Genomic DNA, 19,729 nt, shown 5'->3' with positions numbered 1-19,729 from the left:
GGTTGCTCACCTTCTGGTGGGGTGATCCTGAGCACCATGACCTGGTACTAATATGCAGCAAAACCTATCTCCACCATCAGGAGCTCTGGTGAACACCGGTTAGTACTTACCTTGGTGACTTGCTTGTGTACTTATCCAGCCTCTCTACTGCTATAGCTACTGGTCTCGGAGCCTGACCCCTGACTGTGACACTAATATTATTCAACCAATACAGTCCATATACAAAGTAATTTCCCCCTATCGATCAACAGAGAAACCTGTCCGCATGACAACATCAATGAAGATGGAGGAGGACCAGAGTCACATGACTGAGAAGATACTAACATTCACCCTGGAGATCATCTACCTGCTGACAGGAGAGGTAAGGAGGATTCATCTCTATTAATAAAACAGACCTGACCCGACAGGTGACGAGGATTCTGGGAGGTCTCATGACGTCACTCTTATCTCTATTAATAAAACACAGACCTGACTGGAGAGGTGAGGAGGATTCTGGGATTCTAATATGATTTTCCTTTTGGTTCCTCAATACAGAGATTTCGTCTTCTGAAGTCAGGGGATTATATGACCATCACAGTGCCTCCATGTGACTCCCTAAAACCTGAGAGACACAACATGCAGAAGATTCTAGAAGTCACCAAGAAGATGATGGAGCTGCTGACAGGAGAGGTGAGCGGTGCTGGGAATTCTTGGACATTATCCAGTAACAGACAAAGGATGTGTCTGGATGGTGACTGTATCATTGTGTGTGTCAGGTTCCTATAAGGTGTCAGGATGTCACTGTCTATTTCTCCATGGAGGAGTGGGAGTATTTAGAAGGACACAAGGATCTCTACAAGGACGTCATGATGGAGAATCAGCCGCCCCTCACATCACCGGGTAAGAGGAGACTTTATTGTAAAGGAGAGAGCAGTACGGAGGGTCCACCTAGATCCCCCATCATCTGATAAACCCATAGAAACAATGTATTCAGTCAGTGTGTGTGTTTCCTACAGATGGATCCAGTAATGGGAACCCACCAGAGAGATGTCCCCATCCTCTGTGTCCCTGGGATTTCACACAGGAAGATCACAATTACACAAAACGTGATCAGGTAGACGAGGAACTATTATTGGTGGTTATGCTTTATACACAGCATGTTTGTTACAATGAATGTTTATTTATATCTCAGAGTGGAATCCTCGGGGATGATAATATTGATGTTAAAGAAGAGTATAAAGAGGAGGATGAGGAGTATGGAGTGATTGAGGAGTTTTCAGAAGGACACGAGGATTTGATGGAGCCACCTAATACCAGGAACCCACCAGAGAGATGTCCCCCTCCTCTGTATTCCCGGGATTCTACACAGGAAGATCACACCATCCCTCACCAATACAAGGTTGGTGGAACTGAACATCTGGAACATGAAATCATGAAGAGGATGTGTGGATATTTTATTATGTGAGCTTATATTTTACAGATAATATTTTCTATCCTTCTCTTGGTTTAGGGTGAAAATCTGATAGATATAAAAGTTGAAATAAAAGCAGAAGAGAGGTATGTGAGTGATGTACATCAGTCCATGGAGGAGGATGGAATAACGGGGACAGTTATAGAAGAGGACACTCCTACAGAGATCAGCACAGGTGGGTCATTAACACTAAATACATTCCTCCACCCATACTGCTCACTGATTGGTCCAGAGTAGGACAAGGACTGGGTGATATCAGCCTGTAATACCCTGGTCACTTTCCTGAGCTGTGTTCCCTGTCCTGTATTTCTCTCGGATAATCTTCCTTCTCTGTTCTGCAGACACAATTTATGTATCTAGACTGGATGTATGGAGATTCTGGGGGTCAGCTGGCAGCAAAATAGGCGATACTAGACCTAGGGTTTTCTCCCGCATGTCTGTGTCTAGCAAGATCTCAGAGCAACAGAACAATTCTCCCAGCGTTACTTGCTTTCTTGTTTGCTGGCTGTGCCAAGTGGAGGGATAGATCTGTATAGAAACAAAGCTGCCTGATGTGGGCGGAGTCCTGGTTTAGGGGAACCAATCTGCTCATGTCTAGTAATAATCTTGTTATTTCTATTTTAGTAGATGGACGGGAGATGAGGAAAACCTCAGAGGATTGTCTCACTTTGTCTCCAGACTGTAAAGTAGAAGATAAGGACATCACACAGTATAGTCCAGGAGAAAACCCGGCTACCTCAAATGTCCATCCGGCACCACACAGTGTAGATGGACCATCGTATTCCTCTTATCCTGAGGAACCTCAGACTGTGAGGGAAGGTACCGACCTTCCAACAGATAAGAAGTTTTTCTGTACTGAGTGTGGGAAGAGTTTCCATTTTAAATCCAATCTTAATGTGCATAAAAGAACTCACACCGGAGAGAAGCCCTATTCCTGTCCTGACTGTGGGAAATGTTTTTCACAGAAGTCCCATTTTAACAGACATCGGAGGTCTCACTTGGGAGAGAAGCCATATTCCTGTCCTGAGTGTGGGAAATGTTTTTCAAGGAAGTCTACTCTTTATATACATCAGCGGTCTCACACAGGAGAGAAGCCGTATTCCTGTTCGGAGTGTGGGAAATGTTTTTCAGACAAGTCATCTCTTTCTACACATCAGAGATTCCACACTTTTTCAGTGAAGTCGAATCTCTACAAACATCATCTATTGAACATAGGAGAGAAGCTGTTTTCCTGTTCTTGGTGTGGGAAATACTTTGTAGAAAAATCAAAGCTTGTTAGGCATCAGAGATCTCACACGGGGCAAAAATCATATTCATGTTCTGAGTGCGGGAAATGTTTTGTGCAAACATCAGATCTTGTCAGGCATCAAAGATCTCACACAGGGGAAAAGCCATATGCTTGTCCTGAGTGCAGTAAATGTTTTTCAGTGAAGTCCTCTCTTTACAAGCATCAGAGATTGCACACGGGAGAGAAGCCGTATTCCTGTCCTGAGTGCGGGAAATGTTTTTCAGGGAAGTCCAATCTTTACAGACATCAGGGATTGCACATGGGGGAGAAGCTCCTGCCTTGAGGGAAAGGAATTGTTCCTCAATGAAGTCCTGTCTTCCTGTACATCAGGGATCCCACACAGCCCTCAAGATGTAGTAGTGCCTTGAGTGCGGAAAGTCTTCTATATGAATGTTGCTGGACATCACAGCTCCCATGTGGGGAAGAAGCACACCCTGATATACACCTCAGATATACTCCATGGCTGATCTTCATCATGTAAGAAACACTTCATAAGGAGATCAGAGATCACCAAAGACATGGATGAAGTGTTGTACAGTGTTGGCCATTGATAGCCGTAGAAAAATAAAAATTGAGTCATTACTTTTCGTTGGCTGAGTACATTTTTTGGTACAATCTCTCACAAATAGAAGTCTATTTTTTAAAACATTTGTTGAAAGAATCTGACCAGCAATTGCCCAGCCATCACAAACGTCATTCATATTTTATTTCATACACTGATTTCCTATGGCCATAATGTAGTATTTATTTAGCTGGAGGTATTTCAGTAAAATAACCACATTATAGCCAATAGATGGAGCTGACAATCATAGGAAATCACTGTGTTAATTAAATTACAGCCAGAATTTGTAATTGCTGGCCAAATGCTTTTTCACATTTGTCCAACTAATTTTTTAAGAATAGCCTCCTTATTTTTCTTCAAAAGACATGGTTTCATGCTAATAACTGAGATCATACTAATGCACTTATGAGTATAGTAGACATCGAAGAACATAGGCTAAACCAACAGTATTAAACCAACTGTAAGAGAAGCTTAGCCGGACCCAAACAGGCATTGGTGCGCATGCGTGGGTCCATTAGCATGTGCACAAGAAGAAAGGTGCGCATGTGCAAATGTGCGTGCACACATTGGTGCCAAATGGCCTATATGAGCAATGGCAGGAGCACATTGTTGAGTGGTCTTTCAGCTTGTTCCTGTTCACCTGTGCCCTGACCTGCTTCCTGTTTACCTGTGTTTGACTCGGCTTCTTCTCGACTCTCCTCTGGATTCCTGCCTGCCTACCTGTGACCTTGGCCTGTGTTTTGACCCTGCTCATGTCTCATGCCTTTGTACCTCACTGCCCAAATGTTCTGTCTCACGTTCCTGTACCCGCACTGCCTGGCTGTTGACAACCTCTTGGCTTGTGTTCCGGCTACGCTTCTGCCTTCTCATCCAGCATCATGGATTTTTAGGTGTCCATCCGGTGATCCACGGCAATCGGTTTCCTATCAAGGCTCAGCTGGTGCCACCTGCTATACCGATTCTTGTGCCACTCACACCACCAGTCATCTCTACCAGGGGTGTTGGACAGGAGGTGCAAGAGAAGCCCCCTCTACAGCTCGATCTCCACCAGGTACTTCATACCAAAAATTGATTTTAAAAGGAAAATATCGTATTTGGTCAAATTTTTGGCACTAAGTATTTTGCAAATTAGCACCTTCTAGTGGATAAATGTGATATTTTACATGTTAAATCAATGGAAAGCATTCCACCAGCACAGCAAATGGTCTAATAACATTTAATATCCCTTAATGTCAGGAGGCATTTATATAAGTATGTAGCAGATAAATGAATAGACCTAGCAATGTTATTACCAGGGTGCAGCTAGGGAGAGCTCCAATTTAGAGTATGACGACAGGAGAGCAATCCCATCTAGTGCTGTTTCATCTGTTAAAATGAACAAATTGCACCGCAGTTGCCTTAGCCACACAGAACTGAACCATACTATGAACTTCCTGTACCCTTACAGATTCACATCTGCAGACCATCCTGTGTGGGGTGAGCCCCAGGTCCAGGGAAGTTCCCAGTCAACCTTTTTAGTCTTTTTTTCCTGTGCTCCCCCCCCCCCACCGATGCTCACGGCCCCCATCCCCCTCCTTACTTTCCTTCCTTCCCCTCCTCCCTCTCTATACCTCCCCCCTATACCCCCTGGGGCCAGCACTCGGCCAATTGATATGACTCCCTACCCTGTAGTTGCCTGGAGTTTTCCTGCTTACATTCACTTCCATTTATCGTCCACCCGATGTTAACCCTCATGTGGGGCCTTCTTGTACCTCACCCCCGCGCTTACTATGGGCCATCTCCAAATCCCTGATGACCCCGTGGGGACTACCTCTCCGTGGGGCTGGGAGCTCACGGCATCTTGGTTGGTGTGGCATCTCCAGGCCTCATTTCATCCTACCATGACTCCGTATCGGATGGTGGACTCCGGGGATATGGGATGGATGAACCCACACACGACGTTCTATCACCTCTCAGTCACCCTAAAAGACACCTGGATGGAGACCCATTCCTTCTCCATTATCTAGCTATTTTTTGTGCCTTGTTATATTGCATTGTTTGTTGATATAAAATATTGGTTTTATCTACCCCACTGAAGACCTGCTCCCCTGGTCTAAAGTCCTGTGCACCTCTGTCCTTCTCTCCCACATACTTGTACCAACCCCCTGCTAGGGCAGCTCCCCACTCGGGTGTTCTTTGACTCCCGGCTGGGGATCCATTTTTCTCTAATAGTCTAGACTACTCCCTCCCCTTTCTTCCTTTCCCCGCCTCTACCCTCTTCCTTCTCTCCTTTTCCTCCAATGGCATGGGCACGGCGCTCAATGTTCGAGTTCTCAAACAAACTCGGTACGCTACTAGCCCGCGCCCTTCGTGGACCCCGCATCAAAACCTTTATACCCTCCATGAGCGGCGGAATTTTGCTCTTTCTTCCAGGGCCTTTATAATCTACACCCCAATTCCCCAGCATCCCAACCCCCCCATGGAGGCCATCCAGTCTTAAATCTCAGCCTCGGGCATGCCCTCGCTCCCTCGGGAGGAGCTTGAGGAACCGATCACTGTGGAGGAACTGGGGGTGGCCCTGGCAAACTCCAGACCCAAAAAGGCCCTGGGCCCTGATGGCTTTACCCCAACCTACTACAAAACCTTCTTTGAGATCCTCTCCCCCCACTTGATTACAGCGCTCAACTCCCTCAAGGATGGTCGCCTCATGCCCATGGACACACTCAGAGCCCACATCTCTTTAATACCTAAAGAGGGAAAGGAACTATCTCATTGTAGGGGCTATCTTCCCATCGCTCTATTAAATTTTGACAAAAATCTTGGCCAATATGTTGCTTCTCCACATCCCGAGCTTAATACACACCGACCAGGCAGGCTTTATACCCCTTAGAGAACCACGAGACAACACGATCAGGGTACTTAACCTAATCCATGCATCCTGATCTACCCAGCATCCCCTTCTGCTATCTACAGATGCGGAGAAGGCTTTTGATAGAGCCACGTTGTCGCATTTCGGTCTGGGGCCGACAATGTTGACATGGATCCTCTCCCTGTACTCCAACCCTTCCGCAGCGGTTAAGGTCAATGAGTGGCATTCTGATTTTTTTTTTTTTGGGATCACCAATGGCACCTGACGGTTGCCTGCTCTCGCCCCTGATCTTTGTTGTGCTCTCCCTGGAACGGTTCCTCTATGGGGAGCCGAAGATCAGAGGCTTACAGAAACCCTCTGGAGCTCACAAAGTTGCAGCTTTTGCGGAGGACTTGATTTTCTTCCTGACGGACCCCCTGACCTCACTACCCCACCTACTGCAGGCCCTCCACACCCATGGGTCATTGTCATACTGCCAGATCAATTTCTCCAATTCCCAGGCCCTCCCTATATTGTTGGACGGTAACACACTGGAACAACTTTGACCGCTCTGCTCAGTTCGGATTGCATCGGACTCAATACGCTACCTTAGAGTAAATATTACACCTGACCTCGCCAACCTATATAGCTCAAATTTCGACCCATTACTCCAACAAATGCGTAAAGACCTCTCACAATGGCATTCTCTCACCTTTAACTTGGTTTGGCCGCTGCGGCGCCCTAAAGATGACCATCCTACCTAGGTTATTATACCTGATGCAGGCCCTCCCCATTCACCTCCCCTCTTTTTCAAATGTATCAACACTATTTTCTGGGAATTTGTGTGGTCCCACCGGAGACCACGCATACAACTCCAGCTCCTCCACCTGCCGAAAGTCTAGGGGGAGGGAGTTGGCCTACCATAGAGCCACGCATCTCACCAGGCTGGTTGATTGACTTTGCCATGCCGAGGCCAAGAGCTGAGTGGCCATGGAGATGGAGGATTCTGGCAACATGGCAAAAAGTTGGCCTTGGATTACCCATCCTCTTCCTGAAGAACTCCTTAAACACCCTACCTTAGGGAGCACACTCGTAGTTGTCCGGGAACAACTCCGTCACACTTCAGCATCCCCTATGTCCTCTCTGATACCCATCCTGGACAACCCAGACTTTGAGTCAGGCCTTGGCAGCCATGTTGCTTTGTTTCATTTTCACTTGGAGGTTGGAGTCTCGTGCACACGGCCGTGTTTGTCCATAAACATGTACTCCCCTTTCCTATTGTACTTTTGAAAGTATACATGTCTGTGATTGGTGGTGTTGATGCCATCTCCCCTGCAACCCCCTTTTGTTCTCTGACTATAACTAAACCTGGGCTCTGCTCTAAGGCAGAGAATCTTCAGTTGGCATTGATTTGACACAGTGTGTGCGCCTGTTTCTTTCTTTGTCACCGAGCGCTTGGATAACCTTATACAAAAGAGCTGTACATTTTGCTTTTCAGTATAAAGGATTAATGGCGTTGAATCCTATATAATATAGTTCATTAAAACATATGGATCAAATATAACAGAAAGTTGCCAGCCAATCCTGGTAAAAGGGCAGATATTATTAAAACGATAAGAATTCCACATCACAAACTTATCTCTGTCAGTGAATACCGGGGCCCCGGCTGGCTGATAAACATTTGTGCGGTGGAGTTCTCCTTGCACTGCCATAGATCCGGACCGGCACCGCCTATAGGGATGATCAGGCTACAAATAGCGTGCAGTCTCCATTTGATGGAAGGTTTCCACAATTACAGGTCTTTTCTCAAGGCCAGTTAAAGCAATATTCGCTGTGCATATTGATTACCGGTAAACTGACACTGGGAGACATAATGGCAATTTAACTAAAAATACATCCTAAAGAAACGTTCACATAAATATTAATAAAATTTCCACAACAGCCCCCCCCCCCCCCCCCTTTGTCATATGCTCCCATGTGTCCCTTGATGAATCTTCTTCTTCCAAATAAACAGGACAGTTCTTTTCACAATAAAAACTATTTCAAAAAGTTAAAAAAAGAAAGAAAAGCGATAACAGTTTCATTGAACATCTCATCCACAATGGACCAGAAATGATTCAACAGTTTCATCAGCTCGATCTCCCACCCAGTCTAAGCCAGGAACCATGCCCATGCCTGATCGTGAGACGAAAACATTTCTCTGCAAAACCGGTCTTGCACCCTTGCCTTCCTTAATAGCCGATCCTCACGATCAGCGGCAATGTATGATGCGGGTATGAGCTTCACTAAAGCACACAAACCTTTTGCATTAGGAGGCACTACCTTATAAGGCGCAGAATGACACAAAAAGTAATAGGGACCTGCCAGCACCGTACATGAAGAATTTTGCTGTCGGTCACGGGCACTAAGCATTAACATAATAGACCGAAGGATTGCTCCCTTAGTCTGTACATCACAACCGCCTTTCCAGCAGATATAATCGGGTCTGTTTGTTACCATTAAAAAGACCCGGAGTTTCATTGGTGAGGTTGACTGTTATACCTGTCCCACAGGTTGTAGATCCTACAAATCTAGTCCCGGTGCCAAAACTAAAGTTAAAGCACATCTGTTGACTACCTAATTGTCCTTCTACCCAAATTGAATTGGCCAACCAAGAACAGGAGCCAGAGCTAACATTAGAACTATAACTGATGTTACCCTCTAGGAATGTGTCATTAAATTCTGTGCACAAGTGTCTCCTGGTTGTCGTCATGCCAATACGAACGTCTGTCATTGCTGGGGTGTAATAGCTAGGTGGCGGTTTGGAGCACATCCAGCAATTAGACCTGTTTGCCGCCTTGGCCAGCTGAAGATGCATTTTAAACAATAAGTTGGGGTGCTGTTCATCATAACCCTTGCTAAAATACACTAAGCTAAGTATGTAAATAAAAACGATACTCCTCATTATCATACTTGGATGGAGTTGAGCAGCTTTTTGCAGTGGCTGGCATGGATCCAGTTAAGCTTCAAAGAAGTCGGCGTTGTCAGCTGAACCTGGTATGGCTCGGAATACCTCCGCTCCAATCCCGTCCTTTGATGTTTCCTCAGAACAACCCAGTCACCTGGTTGAATAGAATGTACACTGGTTATCATGTCAGGGTCCGGGAGAGACTCCCAAACCCTATGATGGACCTTTTGGAGCTCCCTTTGCTGGGACTGTACCTACCCCGTCAGCTGAGAATGTAAAGATGACAGCTGCTGAGGAAAGTACAATCCAGTCTCTGGTTGACTCCCAAACAAAACCTTGTAGGGTGATAACTCATGGGGCATTCCTGATGGGGTAAAGAGTAATGGAAAGACATTCAGGCCATGGCTTTTTCTATTCAGCCTTTCAACCTTACTGCTAATTTGAGGATGAATCCCTGAAGCACCTTACATACCTTTGCAAAGATCTGACCGGTGAAGTGTGATCCGCGATCCGACTCGATCATTCCAGGCAGCCCCCCGCGACAAACTATCTCAGAAAGGATCTTTTGGTAGTGGCATTGGCATTGTGAAAGGGCCAAGCCTCTGGCCACCCAGAGAATATATCCAGACAGACCAAGACATGCTCGTACGTTCCGTTCTTTGGCAAAGTGATATAGTCTATCTGAATGGGCTGAAAGGGATATTCCGGTTTGGGTGAGTGCCTTCTCGGTACCGTTATCATTTTCAGCTGCGGTAGTAAAGCCAGGGACAATCCAATGCTCCTCTACCTGTGCATAAATAACCATCTTTGACTGATGCCCAGGGTAATGAGCCAAGTGGGCTATCATTGGAAAAAGTGATCTGGGTAAGCACCATTTACCATCAAGACCCCAGATGTCGTCTGGACCCTGTGTAGCCCCCAAGGCTGTCCATCTCCTCTGTTCCTGCATTTCCGCTTTGGACTGCAGTTTCCTAAATTCCTCTAGTGACACGTCAGATGGGATGACTAGCATCAGGGTCTCTGCCACAGAGCTCAGAGCACCTTCCTTAGCAGCTCTATCTGCCAAGGCATATCCATTGGCTTCCATAGTCGTCTCAGTAGTATGAGCCTTTACTTTCAGAATGGCGATCTTGTGTGGCAAGCAGAAGGCAATAAACAGTTTATCTATTAACACCGCATGTTTCACTGGCTTTCCCAAACTAGTCAAGAGAATCCTCTTGCCTTCCAGATAAGGCCACAATCATGTGCCAACCCAAAAAGCGTATCTCGAATCTGTATAGAAAGTGATCCTCTGATCTTTATGCATCTCACAGGCTTTTGCTAGTGCCCACAACTCAGCTTCCTGTGCGGAACCTAAAGAACCCTCTTCCACAATTTCACCAGTTGTAGTTACCGCATAACCCGTGTGTGGCTTACCATCTGGGGTGTAGTACCTGGAACTATCGTCAAAAAGGTTAGCGTCTGGAATGGGGGTCTCCTTCACTGGACTGACAGCCGCTGATTCCCACTCCATTAAAGAAAGGCAATCGTGTTGTTCCTCGTGTCCTACTAAAGTTGGAAATTGATCAGAGAGAGATTAGTAAAGTTTTGAAAAAAATCATTTTCCGCACGACCTTCTCCCCCTTCTCTTCCTCCTTAACAGGAAGAGACACAGGGTTCATAAAGAGTGCATCGTTTAAGGTTAGGAGGTCTCTGGAGGTCCTTCAATGTCTGTATTCCTGAGTGGTTAGATGTTGAGTACCCTGAGAAATGCAATGACCTGAAATAAAAAAAAACAACTTTCTCCTTTCAGAACTGGCCTAGCCTGCAATAGAGAGGTTCATTCATTCGTAAAGATACTGTCTGGCCCATGAGACCTATGGTGGGAGTTGTCTCCCCTGGAAGGGGAACCTTGCCTCAGCGTCTTGAGACCTTAGAACAGTTTTAGCTGCATCTGTGTCAAGGGAGGGGATATTTTAATTCCTCTAGGATGTGGCCTGACACCGGTTTACCAATGCCCTATGATGAGTCATAGCCGTTTCTGACCATACCTACCTTTTGAAGTTTCCGGATCCTCCGGAATAAATTGCCACTTACCCCGCGAGTTGGTCAGACAATTATGCCTAAAGTGCCCTGACTTTCCACATCCCATAGCAGACCTGTTAAAAAAACTCATAGTTTACCACAGAGTTAGAAGGAGAGGGTTCAGCTGTTATGACAGCTGTTGAGAGATAGAGACAGTGTGAGGTGGGAGGGTGTTAACAGTATTGAGTGCTGTACTATGAGCTGAAGAAAACGGAGATTATAGTGCAGAGATAGTAGAGTCAATAATAAGCCATGAATCAGGAGAGACAGTGACAGGTTCAGTGTCAGCGGATCTGGCTCGTCTCAGTAAAGTTAGCCCAGGAAGAGCTTCCTTCACTTCCCTCACTGGATCGCTGGACTCTGCTATCTCATCAGGCCAAGTGTACATAATGCGGTTCTTCCGGACTAAAAAAACGCCTCATGCACGCCTTGCTGATAGACCATAATAGATCTCTGAAGCCACAATTGCCCTACTCCTAGCATCTTTGTTGCCTGGAGCCTAGTCCTAAATTCTATAAGGAACTCCTCCCATCTCCATACATCAAAGGTACCTTCCAAAGGGATGCACCAACTGGTTCCCTTGGTTATGCCACTTCCTGAGGGGTCTCATGGCCCGAGCCCCAAACCCAGACTTCATGTACCGCAAAAGTTGTTTGGCCTCCTGAGGGGGCCTGCGTTTTCCCCCCTTGCATGGACGAACCATTGCCCATGATGATTAGAATCGCTCCTTCGCACCTGGCTTAGGAGCAACACTGCCAGGTGCCTGCTTTGACAGTGTTGGCTTACTTGCGGACTACGATTATTTTACACGGCCCTCCGCCGGTCAACTAGAAAACCTCAACCCGGTGGCTTTGTACGGCTATACAGCTCAGCAACCCCCACATGCTCCACAACTCAGATTATTTTACATGGCCAAATGTGGGGCGGGTTTCAGTTTCTACTCCTCACGTGTTGAAGGCTGAAACAATTGTGTTGCTATCACCCGTTTCACATAGACGGCTCAAAGTACATGCGTTCGTTTCAACCTAACCCGTGTAGCCAAACAACCCCGAAAGCACAATTAAATTGAGAAGCCAGTTACTGATTACACACTGGAAGGTATAACCTCTCTACCTAAAACCTAACCTGCAGTACCAAAAACACTACCTCTGTGAGAAATAACCACTACTCAGCACACAACAAACCCGAAAACTGAATCCAATATAAGAATGGATCAGTTACACTCCAAAAATGTATTTACAACAAAAATGGGGCAAAATACATTATAAAAACAACTTAAACACAAATGCTTACAAAACAAAATAGTTAACCCTAAAAACAGACATAAAAACACAAAAAACAGAGGCGTTGGATATATATATGCTGAATTTGAACAAAAAGATGAACAAGGTTAGCTAGAAAAACTACAATGATCCTGTAAAAATCTCCCTAGAGGCTGAATTTCAATTAAAACGAAGAAACCCTGCTTAAAACTGAAATACAGTACAAAAATCTCATAATGACTCTATAACAAAGTTTCCCTTTTAAACAAAAAAAGAGAAAAAAAAATGTTTAGAAATACCAAAAACAGAAACAGAAGAGGTGGTTTGTTAAATCTCAAAATGGCGGCTCAGCCATGTGGTTTTCAACATCACCAAACAAAAACAAAATGGTGGCCAAACACGTGGCCACATAGACTGCTGATCATCCCTCACATATGTCTCTTCTTCTTCTGCTTTAACCTCAAATTCTATATCGATTGGATCTCCACTCTAAGAACATGAGAAAAAATATCATCTGTAAAATATAAGCTTTATTATTGTGACATTACATAAAAAATCCACACTTTACCCCCTCAAATCCATGTTCTAGATGCTCCGTACCACCAACCTTGCAACAGTGAGCGATGATGTGACCTTCCTATGTGTATTCCCAGGAATATAGAGGACGGGGACATCCCTCTAGTGGGTTCCTGGTATTAGGTGGCTCCATTATATCCTTGTGTCCTTCTGAAAACTCCTCCATCACTCCATACTCCTCATTTTCCTCTTTATACTCTTCTTTAACATCAATATTATCATCCCCGGGGTTTCCACTCTGAATATATAATAAAACATTCATTGTTACAAACATACTTGTATATAAATCATATCTACCAATAATTGACTATCATTTAACTGATGATGGTGAGGGATGGTGTGATCTTCCTGTGTGGAATTTCGGGAATACAGAGGACGGGGACATCTCTCTGGTGGCTTCCCATTAGTGGATCAATCTGTAGGAAACACACACACAGACTGAATACATTGTTTATATGTGTTTATCAGATGATGAGGGATCTAGGTGGACCCTCCAGACTGCTATTTTCTTCACAATAAAGTCTCCTCTTACCCGGTGATGTGAGGGGCGGCTGATTGTCCATCATGACATCCTTGTAGAGATCCTTGTGTCCTTCTAAATACTCCCACTCCTCCATGGAGAAATAGACAGTGACATCCTGACACCTTATAGGAACCTGACACACACAATGATACAGTCACCATCCAGACACATCCCTTGTCTGTTACTGTATACTGTCCCAGAATTTCCAGCACCGCTCACCTCTCCTCGATGATCTCTCTGGTGACTTCTAGAATCTTCATTTTATTTCTCTATTCTATCAAGGAGGGAGGAGGAGGCAATGTGATGGTCAAATGATCCCAGACTTCACAGGAAGAAAACTCTAGATCTGAACACAAATAGTAAAATCAAATGATATTCCCAGAATCCTCCTCACCTCATCATTCAGATCTCCATTTTATTAAAGCCCCACTTCAGGCTGAGGTATAAGTTACCTACACAGGACCCTCCACACTCTGCAGGTTAAAAGTTTTTTGCAGGCACTCTGACATCATTACATACAACGCAGGACCAACAGTCCCACTTTACAAGTAAGAATGCCAAGGGACCATCCATATCCTGAAAGCATGAGAAAAAGAAAGACACATGGAGTGACATTGGGATGAAGAGCTGTGAGGTCAGTGTGATGTCATAGGATTCTCTGATTTAAAATGGAGGGACATTTGGATGGGGAGATTTGAGGGTCTCTTTATATGAGGTTCCCATGCAAACCAAATCATTGTTCCAGGGTGTGTCCCTTTCCAAATGTGAAGAGTGAACTTTGACCTTTATCATACAGAAATCTGTCAGGAATGTGTGGAAGTAATTTCTCATGTGAGCAGGTGACGTGCGGAGGAATGGAGTGTAAATAGCAGACAATTTTCTCCAGAGCTCCTAATGGCGGGGATGGATTTTGCTGCATACTGGGGTCAAGTTTACACCCCCAGGGTCACTGCAGGTGTGGAGAAAAGCTGTGTAAGAGGATATGGAGGAGATATGAGGAGGAGATCCAGGAACTGATCCCCTGAAGGGGTAATCTACGTATTATTTACCTCCTCTGCTGCCAATTCCTGCAGTGTCTTCTCTCTACGTCCTATCAAATGGAACTTCCTGTGTGTACCTGACATCACTTCCTGTCTGTCTTCCATAGACTCTTGCTGTCTGGGTATAAGTGAGAATATCACCTTGTGTAGCTCAGAGGAAATTCAACCCTGAGAGACGTCTGTTAGTGTGAACCCCGTCTTGTGCTGTGTGTGTATGTACTGTATACCCTTCCCCTTTCTCTCCTCCCTGAGTGTGTATGAAGAGGCCGAGCACCTGCTGGAACAGTGGTCGGAGGAGGAAGCCGAGTCCAGGAGAGAGAATGACAGAAACCGCAGCGGATTTGCAGGAGATCTGCAGAGAATATTATTTTGACCCCCTAGCACTTTATATATGAATGTATCCACATATTTTAGTGGATTTGTGATAATTTATGTGCACACACAATAGGACAGCGCTGTGACACATAATGCTCTTCTAGTTGATAAAGGGAATACTTACCTTTGTTACAGCAGCAGTCCGGTATAAGTTATTTTTGTAGGTATTTGAGTTGTTGCACATAGCGCAGGTTTTTTCAATTTATATTGGTGACATAATTGCCCAAATCTGGGGATCAGGAGCCATTTCCATCCTTTACTCTTGGCTGGGGTTCTTTGTATCCATATAACAGATGTTCTACATGACTAAATCAGCAATCAATTTTACTGCAAAATCAAAGGTGCCAAAATGTCCCCCCCCCCCCCCCCCCCCGAGAAGTAATATATTTCTATCCCCCTTGGTGGGAGTGGAGATGACTCATCTATAAGGATACAGTACATACACACACACACAGCACAAGGCCGTGTTCACACTATGAGACGTTTCTCAGGGCTGCAGTTCCTCTGATCTCCACAAGGTGGTGATCTCACTTCTACCCAGACAGAAAGTCTTTATGGAATACAGACAGGAAGTGATGTCAGGTAAGAAAGGAAGTGATGTCAAGTATAAATAGGAAATTCCGGGTGAAAGGTGAGTCGGGAGGAAGTAGAGAAGAGACGTTGCTGGAAGTGGCAGTAGAGGAGGTAATAAGATCTTATTTTCTATTTACACCCAGTAACCCCCCCCCCCCATGTCCGTCCTCTTCCTCCATAGTCACTGTGACGTCTTTTATCTCCAGCAGATGATGATACACACCTATATATAGTGTGGAAATGTAGAATAACCCCGTATATTACAATGAGGGGATTTATGGTCTGTACCACGAGGGGAGTTATTGGTGTCAGTAAATGCCGGTTCCAGACATTATGTGTGGGGGGGGGAATGAAATGATAATTAAAGGTCGGGATTAGGGAAGATTTATGTAAGATTTTACATGGGAATGATCAGCGCCCCCTCCAGAGACACTATGACCAGTCTCACAAAAGGAGTCTGAAAGGGACTGGATTTTGAGGGATGAGATGGTGAACCCGGAGTGGGGGTGGGGGGTAATTATATCAAAAAGATGTCCAGATGGGAATCAAAATAGATTTTTCAGATGGATACAATTGCTCCGGCTGGACTGAAAATTAATATTGAGCTGTTTGTTTCGATTCATCTGTTTTATGTCATTTTACCAGTTATTGATGATTATAAATAACGTTTTGTATGAATTTAGTGATATATGATGATGTAGAAGATGTAATTCTGGGCTATGAATGGTTAAGGAATCTAGGCGAGGGTGGGAGTGCATTTTATGACCTCTTCACCAACCAATAGCCCTCTTGGACAAAGATTGGGGTTTAACAATCCAAACACATTAGATGTTACCAGGTTAGGGGAGTGCCCTCTCTAGTTACATCTGAGCGGTATCCTGCCCACCATTCACCAGAGTATCTGTGGCCAGGACTCCCAGTATTCTTCATTTACTGCTATAGAGGCGTCTATTGCTTCACAGGCACAACAAACTTAGTTGGACTACAGAGCCCAGCACACCTTGTCATCTACAGCCAGGGGGTTTTCTGAGTAGGTGCTGCCAGGTTACCCCAGGAGTTCTCGACACTTTGTTATAAAAAAGTTTTATTGGAACCATCGTGTTCTGGGTTCAGATATTTTGTCCATAGTGCAAGGGACAGTTATGGTGTCCCCGATCACCTCCACACCAGTTATGGTGTCCCCGATCACCTCCACACCAGTTATGGTGTCCCCGATCACCTCCATAGCAGTTATGGTGTCCCTGATCACCTCCACACCAGTTATTGTGTCCCAGATCACCATTAGACCAGCTATTGTGTCCCTGATCACCTCAACACCAGTTACAGTGTTGCTTTCCTGCGATCTGTACCTAACCTGGCCTGTTTATTGACCATGAGTTTTCCTGCTGCCTGGGCCGATCCTTTGCCTGTTTGCTGACCATGTATCTGCCTGTGTCCTGAACTGACCCCTCTGCCGATCCCACTGACTACATTCCTGCAAGACACCACTCCAGTGAACATGGCATTCCTGGGGGCAACTATGTACCAATAGGCTAAGCTAGGCTTGGTTGACTTCTAGGAATGGGGACTGATATAGGTGACACTACACCAAGCTATATTCCCTGATCACTCATACAGAGGTGATCATTACAATACATTGGTTTTTATACAATTGGTTGATTTGTGTGATACACAAGATACAATGGGCTCCATTCACTAAAGCAGATCACATGCGGTATTTAGGCGATCTGACACATTTTTCCCAATACAACATTCGGTGCTGAAAATGTCAATTCACTTTCCCTTTATGCGGTATTTACCTCAAAAAGCAAAAACGCTCAGTAAATACGGCATTGTGTCCTGGGTCGGTGTTCAGCAAGCATTAAAATGTTTAGTTTTTATTTATATTTTTATCACCTGTCTACGCTGATTGTTTTTTGTGTTCTTATATCTATGCTCAGTAAATACCGCATTAAACAGCGTTAAAGTCAATTCACAAAAAAATAATAAATGCATTCCGTAATTAACTAGTGATCCAGTCATGCGATAGTTAAGAAATGTGTTTTGATTTTAACCGAACGTTAGGGAGCTGGCAGTTGCCGACATCCTTAACAACCAGTAAATAACATGGTTTTTAAGGAGCAGACGGCCGCCATGTCCTTAATAACCTGTAACTGTCATGATAGTTAAGGAACGGGTGGTCCTTAACAACCATGAGTCGTCTGCAGAATGTAAAGAAATGAATTGCCAGCATTTAAAAATTAAGAAAAATAACAGCGAGGGCTCCCCAATCCATACCAGGCCCTTCGGTCTGGTGTGCCTTTTAAGGGGGACCCCATGCTATTTTATTTTTTTTAAATGACGTGGGTTCCCCCCCAAAATCCATACCAGACCTTTATCCGAGAATACCGCCCAGAAGGCCAGGAAAGAAGGGGAAGAGTAAGTGCCCCCCTCCTCAACAATACCATTTCACATGCCCTCAAAATGAGGAGTGATTTGGGCCAGAGGGGCTCCCTCCCAAAGTGCCTTGTCTCCATATAGATGAGGACAAGGGCATCTTCTCCACAACCCTGGCCTGGTGGTTCTGGGGGTTTGCGGGTGGGAGGCTTATTGGAGTTTGGAAGCCTCCTTTAATGAGGAGGCCTCCAGATTCTGCCCCCCATGTGAATGAGTATGGGGTGCATAATACCCCTACTTATTCACCAAAAAAGTGGTAAATGTTAGTAATAACACACAATCATTTTTTGACAACCCCCCTAAAAAAAATAAATGTCCCTCTGAAGTACATCCAACCTCAATCAAGATGAATGCCAGCCGCCGACCCAACAAAAAGAATCCTGACCCACACTGACGCTTGGCTCCCACCAAATGACAGCTCTGCAGCCTCCCGCCACTAAATAAAGTAAGGGGTGGGACCTCCTAATGAAGTCACTGGGTGACCCAGCCCCATTATGACATCATTGACTCGGCATGCGGTCATTGGGGGCTTAGTATGGATTGGGGACCCCATGCTGGGTTTTTTTCTTAATTTTTAAAGGCTGGCAATTATTTTGTGTACATTCTGCTGTTAGCAGGGATCCCGCTGACAGCAGATGACTCATGGTTGTTAAGGACATGACAGCCGCCCAAACCTTAATAACCATGACAGCTACTGGTTGTTAGGAACGCCGGTGGCCACCCACTCTTTAACAACCAGCTCTTTACTGCTTGTTAAGCACCAACGGTAAAGTACTGCAAGCCTAAACTACTAAAATGCCACACCAGTTAATAAAATATCTCTTGCGATATTTTAGTAGCATTTTTTTATTGAATTTCAAAATAATTGAAAAGCGCTAAGCAGTATTTTACTGCAGTTCTTAAAAGCGAGAGATACCTCTTAGTGAATTGAGCCCAATGTCTGGTATATAATCAGATCAGACAGTGAAAAAGTATAACAAATGTGGTATCACCATACTCAGACGGAGTAGCAGAATGTGTTTTGGGATGTAATTCTAAATATATCCATGCTGCAGAAGGTGCATTCTATGCATTAAGATAAAAAAACTTTCTGTGTGCAGCAGCCCCCCTCAGCCGCCCTAATACTTACCTGAGCCGGATTTCTATCCAGCGCTGTGAATGAGTGTCTCGCCCTCCAAATTGGCTGTGATTAGCAGTGGCGTAATTGGCTCCCACTGCTGTCAATCAAAGTCAGTTAGCCAATCAGGAGAGAGAGGGGGCAGTGCTGAACCGTAGTTCCATGTCGAATGGACACACAGAGCTGCGGCTCGGCTCAGGTGCCCCTATAGCAAGCTCCTTGCTGTGGGGGAACTCCACAGGAGGGAGGAGGCAAGAGATTCAGCGAGGGACCCGAGAAGAGGAGGATCTGGCTGCTCTCTGCAAAGCCAATGCACAGAGCAGGTAAGTATAACATGTTTGTTGTTTTTAAAGAACAAAAATGAAACAAAAACTTGTGGCAATAAAATGAAGTCCCTAAAAGACTGACCATGCCTTTTAAAAATAACTTGGGGTGTTTACTCTCCAAAATGCAGTCCAAAATGTGATAGGTAGTCAGGAAATTAGATCTGTAATTTATGCCTCTAAAACGCCTGAACGTGCTCTTTGGATTTTGGGTCCCGCTGTGTGGCTAGGCTGTAAAAAATGTCTCACAGATGTGGTATGGCCATACTCATAAGGGGTAGCAGAATGTGTTTTGGGGCGTACTTCTAAGTATGCCTATGCTTAGAAATATTTTAAAAATAATAAATTTTCTTTCCTGCAGGTTTC

At 44.9% G+C, this 19,729-nt stretch overlaps 2 protein-coding genes across 2 annotated transcripts in view; both read left to right on the top strand.

The window, feature by feature from the left end:
* Nucleotides 1-19,729, top strand: part of LOC309550721 (uncharacterized protein) — a 79,241-nt gene that overhangs the window by 55,168 nt on the left and 4,344 nt on the right. The gene's annotated exons all lie outside the window — the stretch shown is intronic.
* On the top strand, nt 286-3,310 carry LOC309550290 (uncharacterized protein). The gene is made up of 7 exons (XM_082250693.1): nt 286-361; nt 537-669; nt 756-879; nt 996-1,093; nt 1,172-1,378; nt 1,490-1,625; nt 2,075-3,310. The coding sequence occupies exons 2-7, from the start codon at nt 565-567 to the stop codon at nt 3,019-3,021; spliced, it is 1,617 nt and encodes a 538-aa protein (XP_082106819.1). The 5' UTR covers nt 286-361; nt 537-564; the 3' UTR covers nt 3,022-3,310.

Source organism: Pelophylax lessonae (assembly GCF_965119305.1).
Source record: "Pelophylax lessonae genome assembly, chromosome: 3".
NCBI classification, from domain to species: Eukaryota; Metazoa; Chordata; class Amphibia; order Anura; family Ranidae; genus Pelophylax; species Pelophylax lessonae.
This window is presented reverse-complemented; position numbering and strand designations above follow the sequence as displayed.

Bases quoted from the DNA above. Each gene is read 5' to 3' on its own strand.
- LOC309550290 (XM_082250693.1), top strand. From the start codon at position 565: ATGACCATCACAGTGCCTCCATGTGACTCCCTAAAACCTGAGAGACAC. The intron at 670-755 runs GTGAGCGGTGCT...TGTGTGTGTCAG, and splicing joins TGGAGCTGCTGACAGGAGAG to GTTCCTATAAGGTGTCAGGA. The intron at 1,094-1,171 runs GTAGACGAGGAA...TTTATATCTCAG, and splicing joins ATTACACAAAACGTGATCAG to AGTGGAATCCTCGGGGATGA.